This window comes from Rhagoletis pomonella, unplaced genomic scaffold (assembly GCF_013731165.1).
Source record: "Rhagoletis pomonella isolate Grant_MI unplaced genomic scaffold, Rhpom_1.0 Rhpom_scaffold_00013, whole genome shotgun sequence".
In the NCBI taxonomy this organism is placed as follows: Eukaryota; Metazoa; Arthropoda; class Insecta; order Diptera; family Tephritidae; genus Rhagoletis; species Rhagoletis pomonella.
In genome coordinates, this window is record NW_023458567.1 from 13,465,312 (window position 1) to 13,476,514 (window position 11,203).

An 11,203-nucleotide genomic window follows, 5' to 3' on the forward strand; every position below is an offset into this window, starting at 1 on the left:
AAAAGCATGCAATAGAAAAATTAAAAAACTAATTACATAAAATAAAATTAAACTTAAATTTAATTCAACAGTATCTAATAATAAAATAAAATAGAAAAATGGAAAAATTAATTACATAAATTTAAATAAAACAAAATTCAAAAATGAAAAACTAATTACATAAAATAAAATAAAACTAAAATAAAAGTATGTTATAATAAAATAAAAAAAAATAAAATAAAAGATCGAATTACCTAAAATGAAATAAAATAAAACTAAAATAAAAGTTTGAAATAATAAAATAAAATAAAAAAAAATATTAAAAATCGAATTACATACTTAAAATAAAATAAGAAGCAATATAATTAAATAAAATGAAATAAAAATATTAAAAAAATGTTATTAAATGAGGTAGAAAAATAGAAAAACAAATTTATCAAACTTAAAACATATACATATATGTAAACAACTCAATGAAATAATGGCATATATAAAAAAGAGTCAATAATAAAATTAAGTTAAATAAAATATGTAAAATAACAAAATACATAAGTCAATAAAATAGAGAAAGAATTTTATTCAAAAAAAAATGTGTATGCTTCAAAGTTAGTAGCCTTTGTACTGCGATTACAAAGTTTTAAAGAGTTAGAGCTTTGATGTCTGATGAAAAGTTATTCGATTTGGTAAGTCAAATATTGCGTTCGTGCAATTCGACCCAGCACTATTCATTCTACCCTACCTTTTTCAAGATTTTCGTGGGAAAAATATTCCTTATCAAAAACTAGGGGCGGTATGTAAAAAAAAAAATTGTCGTTTGTATTTAGATTTTAATTTTAATTTTTATTTCTGTCCTTTTATTAGTCATGAATCCATACCTTGAAATATTTTAAAACGAATTCGGTAGCGTAACTAATTTTTACTGTAATTTGACGATGTTTTTTCGTACTTGATTACCAAGAACTTTTTAGTACATACGATTGTATGTACATAAGGGTGGTCAAAAAAAAAAGTAAAGTCGAAACTTTTATACTCTCACCGCTAGGATTGTTCTATATCGAAAAATAGCCCTGTTTTTTTATTTTGAATTCTCGAAATCAATATTTTTCGATCGGAAAACTCTGGCTCTCTTCAGGAGACCTCCAATATGAATACGTAATTGTTTATTTAACATTTTTTTAATACTAAAGTTTTTTTTTATTAGTCCCCCATTGTATTTTCTGGGATTTTTTGGCGATTTTCTTCGGTACTATAAAACAATGTTGCTATAAAAATGGTTAAGTAAACAATTGGGTATTATTATTGGGAATATCCTGCAGAGAAACAGGGTCTTCCGATCGAATAATTTTGATTTTCTAGAATTCTATACCATTTCTACTAAAAGTTGTGTTTTTTCCCATATAAAATATGCACATGGAAACCTTTGAGCGCTTTGAGCGACCTCTAAATATTTTTTGATTTCCAAATAAAAAATAAATGTATATTTTTTCCTAGGGAGTGAGAGCATACAAATTCCGACTTTTATTTTTCACCTGCATTTTAGGACCATACTAATGTATGTACATACATATATATTTTTTGTGCAAATACAAATTTTATTGTTACAGTATAGTTCATTAATTTCGCTAATTACGCATAAAGTTTAATGAACTCATAGTAAAAGACGCGTTATTAAAAACTACATTCTTACATACATAAATTGGTATCTATTCTTCCACCAGAAGATTGTTGCAGAATAACAAGCAGATTGTAAAACAAACTTATATAGTATATCACCAACAAAGCAAAAAATAAAAAAATTTACTAGATTTTCCGCCAATGTAGCAACAAAACCAATCGCATTTTTTTTAATGCACATTAAATCGAAATGCCACCCAACAAATCGAAATTCCCAAATGCAAAATTAAACGCTTGCATTAAAATTCGTTTATGTACTCGTAAAAACGCGCAGCCATGTGTATGTCGGCCTATAAGCACGATAATTTCACGCACAATAATTTTGTTTTTTGATCGATTAAATTGTAGTTCCAATATTTTTGGCATATATACATACATCTGTATGTAGATTTTTGAGCAACAACAGCTGGTCGCATTGGCTGCATGCAACTATTCTTTATTGCCTGGCTGACTGACTAACTGACTAACTGACTGACTGACTGCCTGACAGACTGACGACTGCACTGCTTTGACTTGGCTTCTTTAAAATTTGCCTCATTATTTTTTTATTCTGGTTTTTTTTTTATTATTCGTGTGCTTTCGACTGACTCTCCATGTAAACAGGAAACATTTTTCGTTGGCATTTGTATGCAGTCAACTGTCAAATAGTGTTTATGCGCTAGCGGCTGGCGTGTGGAAAACAAAAAAAAACCGAAAAGGAAAAAAATTGCGATGTAAACACTTTGACCTGCTTCACTTTTTGGACAATTTGTTATTTCATGGGTGGGTGATGTGAAAAACAGGAGTTGGGGTGCGGTGAGAGGTGATATTATTTTGGGGACTATTCATAATTTGATGTACGTATGTAAATCGCCGTTTTAGTTATTACATACTACATATGTATGTACATATGTATTTTTAATCAAAGACAAAGAACTAACTGAAAATCTTTTTGCTTTAATACCTGAGCACAAACGTGCTACTATGTTTATTCTCTATTTCATTTACAGCCGGCTTCACCAGCAATTTAAATGGAAACTAATTTTTTATTTTCTGTCAATTTCCATATAAAATTCAAAAAATTCAATTACATTAAATTTTTCAATTAAATTGCCTTCGTGAAATTGGCTGTTACAATTATCACCGCTTGCATACCGTTAAAAATGAAAATTGTTTTAAATGCCTCGTTTTGTCTAAAATTTCCCTTTTATACCAGTTATACCAGTGGGATATTTTTCTTCAGCTCGGGTTGTGTCATTGCTAAATTACCCTTGATGCAAGCGCTCAGTATGCAAATTAAACCGTCAGATGGCGCAATTTAGAGCTGCCATCACTTAGCAACATTGATGGACCACAAAAATCAAAATTTAATTCTTAATTATACATTTTATTGAATTTAATTTAGCTTTAAATCTAACTTTTTTTGGTTAATTTTTCTATTTTACTTTTAATGCATTTTATTTATTTTCCTTTAATTTTTATACTGTATTTTATTTACTAATTCCTTAGTTTGGATGTTTTTTTATATTATTGTTTGCTTTTTCCTAGATTTTTTAAATTTTTTATGTAACATTTATTGTTTTGATTTAAGCCATAAATCTCTAGTTAAATGTGGCTTTTTAAAATTTTTTATTTTTATTTTTTCATTATTTTTTGTTTGCTCTGTTTTTTTCATTTTGATTTAACACTGTTTTTTATTGTTTGAGATTTTATTTGTATTTCTATTGTTGGTTTTATTTTTTTTTACTTTTATAGTTTTTGTATTGTAATTTTGTTATTACTTGCATCTTCTTTGTATGTAGTTTTCTGACTCAATTTATTTTATTTTATAAATTTTTTAATTTTTATTTTTTTCGTTATTGTTTTTTAGTAATATTTATTTCGTTTTTTTTTATACTTTCTATTATTTATTTCTTAATTTCTTAATGATACCTCGTATTATTTGTTTTTTTTATTTAATTTTTATATTTTTTATGTTTAATTTTTATATCTTTTTTACATTAAGTTTTTAAATGTGCATTATTCTGTTTTTTAATTTCCGAATTTTATTTGTTTATACACATTATTTATATTATTATCTATTTTTATATTATTTAATTTTTTGTTTAATTGCACTTTATTTTATATCTTATCTGAATTAAACTATTTTTGTTTTCCTGTGTCTTACTGAATGTTTTGATATACATCATTGATTTTTTCTTAATTTTTATATTTATCTTACATTTCCTTTTATGTTATTCTATTTTATTTATTTTTTGCATTTCTACTTGTTTTAACTGTTTTTGTTAAATTTTTAGTGTTTACATTTCTTTCTCAAATTAGTTATTTGTTTAATCTTCTTACTTAATTTTTTAATGAAATTTATTTATTTTTTATTCCTATTTTATTTAATTTCTATTATACAATAATTTATAATTCTTATAAATTTATTTCATTTTGTATTATGTATTATTTGAATTTATAAATTTTTTTTATTTTTATTTTATATCTTATTTGATTTTACTTTTTTATTTTCTTGTTTTCTTTATAAATTTATGAAGTAGTTTATTTTGGGTTTTTATTTTTTATATCACGAGTTTACATTTAAATTGTTTTTTTTTATTTATTTTTTTCGTTTTAAACTTGTTTCCTTACTTTTTTTAAATTTGTGAACTAATTTATTTTGGTTTTTTATCTTTTATATCATAAGTTTACATTTAATTTATTAATTTTTATTTAATCTAGCTTTATTTAGTTTAGTTCTTTTTAAATTTATTTATTATATTTTGGCTGTTTATTTTTTTAATTTTATTCGTCTAACTGTTTAGTTGTTATTGTTTTTTTAAATTTAATTTATTTTGTATTATTTATTTATTTGACTTTCTAAATTTAATTTTTTTATAATATGTATTCAATTGTTTAATTTCTTGTTAAGTACAACTTTTAACTTTTTATTTTAATTTATGTATTTATAATTGTAATTCTTTTTATTTTCTTTTTTATTTCACAATTTTTTATTTTATATTTGATTTAATGCAAGTTTTATTGTATTTTATTTTAATTATTTTATTCTTATTTATTTCTTTTATAAAATTTTGATTGCTGAAAACTTTTAATTTATTTTATTTAGTTTTGTTTATTTACTTTTTACCTTCGTAATTAATTTTATTTTATTTATTTATTTTTTGTTTTATTTGCCCTACTTTCCCATGCTTTTTTAATTTTTTGCTATTTTAAATAAAAAAAAACTTTCTTCAATCAAATTTTCTTTTTTTCTTTACAGAATCTGAGGGTGAACTTACACGCAAATACAAAACTCTGCCATGGAGTCCGCTCTACTGTGTCCTGCAGCAAGATGAGCAATCTTTCACGGCATACTGCAGTGAAGAAATATCGGTAAGATAAAAACAATAAATTATTTAACGAAAAACGCTTCTAGAATTATGTAGTTAATTATAATAATATTTAAATAATGGATTAGAAACGGCTTAACTCTACAACGTGGATTCCCTTAAGCTTGGAAAATTAGAAAATAAAAAAATTCCAAAATATTTATGATACAATTTTACAGTAACAGTTGCAGGCCTCTTACAATTAATATAATACTAATTACTAATATATTTTATAACAAAACAAAAATTTCCAGTTTTTCTGTATTTTTTTTTTTGGTTAGGGGAGTACTTATACGTAAATATGAATTTATTATTATTTAAGTATCATTTGAAGTATCAATATATCGTTACCTTTATATACAAATATGACCTTTCTCACATCGTTGTTGACATGCAGAAAGCCGTAAATAACTAAAATTTGTTACAAAATGAATCAAAAAGTGAATTTGAAATTTTTAGTTAGTTACACGGCCTTTTGTATTTCAGCGACAATGCGAGATAGGGCTCTTCTGTATTAAGGAGACGTAATGTACTGTGTACTTATAAATTAACTTAAGTTTAGTTAGGTATTCGTACTTATTTATTAAAAAAAAAAATATAACAACATTATTGCTTAACTACTTAATATCAAAATATTGCTAATTTTCATTCTCTCTCTCTCTTCTTGTCACTCCCATTTTATGCTTTCACTACACTACCTCACCTAAAAACTGAACATGCACTGAAAAATATTATTAATTACTATAAATGCACACACAATAACAAACCAACCAAAAAAAAAAATAATAAAAAATCACAAAAAAAATTTAACAAAAAAAAACATAATACCGCTAACCTGTAGATATTCCCGGCTACACCTAAAAAGGAGGTGGGTAATGCTTAAAGCTAGAAATTAACATTAACTTGAAGCACAAAGCTATTTATTTTTTTAACCTTTTCACATTTATAAATTTTTAACATTTCTTTAATTTTATTTAATGTTCAGCGTTCAAAATTCGTTATGTTTTCTGTGGAAAATTAGCATAATTAGGTTTGTTTCAAATACACAAAAATTTGACCCAATTTCCCAAGTTTCACTCATGATGTTAGTGGAACCGCGACTTAACTTTCCTATGTAGAGAAACTCACCCAGTCTTAATGTAACCCGGTTGACTGAAGCCTGGCGGCAAAGTTTCCGACTAATCTCGGTGACTTGCTTGTTTAGAAGTACTAGATTTTCACCCTATTATGGCTTTGATGGCCCTTATAGAAAAGTTCTCAGAATCAGATAAATCAGCGCTGGTACCACAGTGCTTCTCGAGAAGTAAGTGCGTCTCAACAGAATAATCTCCGCAAGAATGTGTAAAATTTCACTATACAATGGGAGGCAATCATCTTTAGACTAATGGAAAGACAATAGATTTGTAGTCATTTGGCCTCAGATTTTCCCCAACATTTTGTTAAACCAGCCACGACTATGAAGGCTCTTTAAGCTTTATTGGCTCTTTCTCCATTAGACGCTTAGTTTGACAAGCTACAGGGCAGCTGCAATGAAACCATATTGAACATAAATTGCTAATAGAGAGCAGGGATTTGTTTACTTAAAAATTCTGGACATCATTCTAGATGATTTGAACTTGAATTCGCTGATACTCCCTACTCTGTTTGACAAGTGCTTTAGAGAAAATCTCAAAGAGCAACGAATGACAACTCGCCGAATTTCTTATGTTCGAGACAAAAACGACAGGGTTCTTTAAACCCCAGCCTATGTTCTGCTGGTCACTGTAAGGTTTCCCAAGATTACAACTATTACCGAAGCCGATGTTTGGTTCAAAAACACCGCCACAACAGTGTAGCTATTCCATTATCTATGCTGACAATAGGGGTTTATCAAGTTCCTACAACCATTTACTTTAAATGAAATTTTCTTTAAAGGGTTAGCCATTTGTAGGTTAGTCATATGCTATAACAGGAGTAAAATTCCGGTGGTCGAAGACGGCCACATTCGCCGATACTGGCTACTCGGTATTATCGACCCACGCTGATAAGAAAGCGCACTCTATCCGAATGGCGAAGACGATGGGACTCAGTAACCAATGACCGATGTACATCATATCGGCTCGTCCCTGATATTGAGACCTAGGCCAATAAAGCACATGGAGAGATGAACTTCAACATCACGCAACTACTACTTGTGCGTACGATTTCCCCGAACACGCGGAACACTTCTTTTTCTATTGTCCACGTTTTCACGTGGAGCGGGGGGTTCTATACGAGGCTTCCTAACTATGGAAGGAAATTAGTGCCATAAATATTGAAATCTAAAACCTGGGAAGCGGTTTACACGGCCGCAGCATCAATAATTGCCAAATTGAGCAGTGAAAAAAATTGCGTTCTGTGCGACGTTGTCTCCAGTATCTGAAGCGGTAACTTCAAGAGATACAAAGACTCCGGAAACCCTGTATGTGGAAAGCTGGTTCAGTTTTGACTAACAGCGCTAATACAGGCATACAGGCAAACGATGTAGGAGGGGACGGGGTGGTAAACGGTATAGCGGACAGAGAAGGCGTATAGGGGGTTTGGACTTTTAATGCGTTCTCCTTGTATAAAAAACAACATAACCAACGATTTTATGTTCAGGACTTCTGGTTAGGTTAGGTAAGCTGGCTTCGAAGAGAGAAAAGGTCCATAGCTTTACCAGATAAATCGAAAAATATCGCATAACCTTGTTGTACCCCATCTTGGCTGCGGTTTCTAAGTTAGGCAGAAAGCCTACTCCCTGGAGACTGAATCGTACTCTGCTAAGGGCTGGACACTCACAAAGTATATACTCCTCTGTCTCCTCTTTCGTTCTGCAACTCTTACAGATTTTATCATTAGTCAGTGCTAGTTTAAAGGCGTAGTTTGCCAACAGGTAAAGTCCCATTTGGACATCTACCAGTAGCCTAGCATCCTCCTTCTTGAGGGAGAAGCTTTGCGTTTTGGTGCACGCCTTCTGCGTTTTCCGGATCATTGATATATCGAGCTTCCATCTAATCTTGTGAACGCTATTGTGCACTGGAGCCCAGTACAGCTGTACGTCAGTACCAGTATGTAGCAAATCCAGAGCTGTCCTGTACTCCGCCACACTTCTCAAGCAAGTGCGCCTTTATCGCAGCCGGAGTATCGATGTAGAGATTCATCTGTTTGTTTACTAGGCTGCTGCTCGGTAGACATTCACCGAGCCAGCACCCTTCATGCCCTCCCGCTACCCCTCGACCTCTATAGTGGCTGCGAAGTTCGTCCCAAAGTGCAGAAAGTGCAGATCCGAGATCATTTAGTAAATTTGACGCTATACTACTGTGCCCGTAGGACCTGCACACAAACTGCCTCGTAGCACAAAGCCTGGCGGCAGTTCTTGACGATATATTCTTGGCCAAAAAGACCGCCGGCCAGAGATGAAACAAGGTGTAAATTGATGCCGCTGGTGTTGTCCTGAGTACTCCCCAACATGCCGATCATTGTTAGCCTATATATTTACACTTCCTATTCTCTTGATAAATGTTTTCTTCTTCACTGCTGTCCACCAAACCAGTACCCCAAGGAACAGTATCGGCCTGACTAACGCCATAAAGATCCGGTGAGAAAGGGAATGCGATAAGCCGCAGGTGCAGCCCAGCATCCTTTTGCATGCATAGAATGCTACTGAGACCTTCTTTGCCCTCTCCTCTACATTGAGGCGCCACTACAGCTTTTTATCTATAGTTATTCTGAGATACTTGGTGTTTTGCTTCAGCTGGAGCTTCACCCCATCCAGCTTAGGCTTATAACAGTTCGGAACCTTGTATTTCCGGTGAAGAGTACCAGATCCGTCTTTTCTGAGGTAACACCCACCTCGGTTGCCCAAAGATATATCTCCCTTAGTGCTAGGCCCATAAGGGAGCTGAGTGTGGACATACACTTACCGCTTACTACGAAAGAAATATCATCCGAATATGCCGTAAGTTCGGCAGGTCCTCTTTCCAGTTTCTTAACCCACCAGCATACCTCTGTAAACCGGTTTGATGGCCTCATGCCTACCCCACTACGCCGAAACACTTCTGCAGATAAACATACTGCTAATCCAGCTCGAAATTACAGGATGAACTCCTATTGCGGTCAATCCGTCTAAAACGCCTTCCTTATAGACATTGTTCTCCTATCTCCAGGGTCGCCTCTATGCGTCTAACGGACTTCTGATAATTGAAATGAAATAGCGAAAGGAGTCAGAATCTAAGCCCGCGGTAGTCGCCTAGTTTCTGGAAAAACTTCTGTGGATCCTACATACACAGAACGGTTGATTATTCTACTAAAAATTTAGGTTATTTTGGATTTATTAATTTACATTGTTTTGTATAACATTTTGAGTTTATAATCCTAAGACCCAGTAAATATTTTATTATTATGTTCAAAGTTACTTCTAAATTTTTTGTGAATATTTTTTATCATTTCAATATATTTTAACTTACCAAAGCATTTTTATATTTTGTTTTATGTATAAATACCATCATATATATAAGTTTTATTATGTTATTCTCTGATCTCTACATTTTCATTCTTTCACTTCACCAGTTGCTTGACTTCTAATAAAAAAATGCATTTAATTTTCCCAAACACCAGCTAACAGACGTACTCTTCAATGAGTATCCACGTGTGCGGCTGGATCGTGTGCGGCGGCCTGCAAAAGCTTTGTGGGATGGTCCGCCAACATTATGCGAGGAACCTGAAGATTCAGATACATGTCCCATGGATATAGCGCTGAATACGACACTCTACAGTGAATTAGGTAAGTGATGTTTAAAATTATTTTACTAAGTATATAGGTCTATATTTTTAAGATTTATAATAGAAAAGTTTATACGGTCTATAAAAATATTCTCGGAAATGAAGAGATACATATGAAATTATGCGCCAAAAATAGGCTTTAGAATTATCTTGTGCCGGTACATTCATCTTAGATCATAGGTGACCAGTGGGAGCTTTTACAAGCAGGACCTTGGGATATGTTTTGGTCATAACCAACGTAGATGGGCAAATTCGGGTTGGTTTTCATAAAAAGAACTGTGAAGCCAAATTAATGTTACGAAGATTCAGATTTAATTGAGAACCAAAGAAGGGCGACCTCTTCTTAAGAACGGTGTAATCTGTTCTAGAGCAGGGTGGTATTTTTTGGAAAGTAGGCGATTCTACGATAGAAGGGGGCTAAGTGGGACTTGAGACAACGACTCCTTATATATATTCCTTTGGGTTCTCGGTAATTTCAAGATCCAGAAACGTACAATACGACTAGTATGAATAGAAAGCTAACTCACAGTATTTATAAGATAAAGAAGAACTCCGACGCGACAGAGGAAGATCATAGATCCTGTTAAGAGTCTCAAAAACACACAGAACTTCTACAACTCTTCATAAGAATACATATGTGGTACCATCCCATTATCCCTGGAGTTCCTATTAACAGATGCAACTAAAGATATACAACGAGAGCTAGGTTAGCTTCTGTTGACGGAGCAATAGGCTAGGGTCCCTTTGAGATACCGCTTGAGAGTTTTGGTTTACTACTATTCTCTTACAACCAGCATAAATTTCGTCAAGTGACTGACGGATATCCTCGGACGCGAGAAAATAGACTTTCTCGTAGAATTATTTGCCTAGTGTTAGAGTAATATGGCCACGAAGAGCCGCTGGATGTTGACAGAAGGGATGTAATATGCTTCATTATCCCACAGAAATTGTTCCAAAGGACTCATATGATATGGCTATACATATGTAAGGCGATTCTATAGGCATCCGTAAGACTTTTAACGAATTTCAGGGGAGAATGCTAGCGCCATAACGAATGAACTCATCTGAATTGTAAATACTCCAACGTCGTAACAGAGTTTAACCCTTTCAGGACCAAGGGCAAAATTTTTCTATAGAATTTTCTGCTCATACGGAAATTGTGTGAAAAAGTTTAAAAATGCTGTTTTTTTCGCAATAATAAAATTTTGGAAAAAAATAGTATTACCAAAACTAGATAAATTTGCCAGCATAAAAAAAAATAGAAGAAAAAATCATTAAGAGCAAAATTTAAGTTTTGAAAAAAAAAATTTTTAAGTATAAAGTTAATGTTTAGAAAAAAATATTGTAAAATGAGGGTATTAAAAAAGAAATCATTTTTTGAAGAAATATATAATTTTTGAAAAAATTTATAAAAAAAA

At 31.6% G+C, this 11,203-nt stretch overlaps 1 protein-coding gene across 1 annotated transcript in view; it reads left to right on the plus strand.

The window, feature by feature from the left end:
• Window positions 1-9,786, plus strand: part of LOC118748837 (ras GTPase-activating protein raskol-like) — a gene marked incomplete at its 3' end in the record, with an annotated part of 127,031 nt that extends 117,245 nt beyond the window's left edge. Inside the window, 3 exon segments of the mRNA XM_036483538.1 lie at window positions 4,895-5,007; window positions 5,845-5,871; window positions 9,621-9,786. Coding sequence (XP_036339431.1) covers window positions 4,895-5,007; window positions 5,845-5,871; window positions 9,621-9,786 — 306 coding nt within the window.
• Between the last annotated feature and the right edge of the window lie 1,417 nt (window positions 9,787-11,203).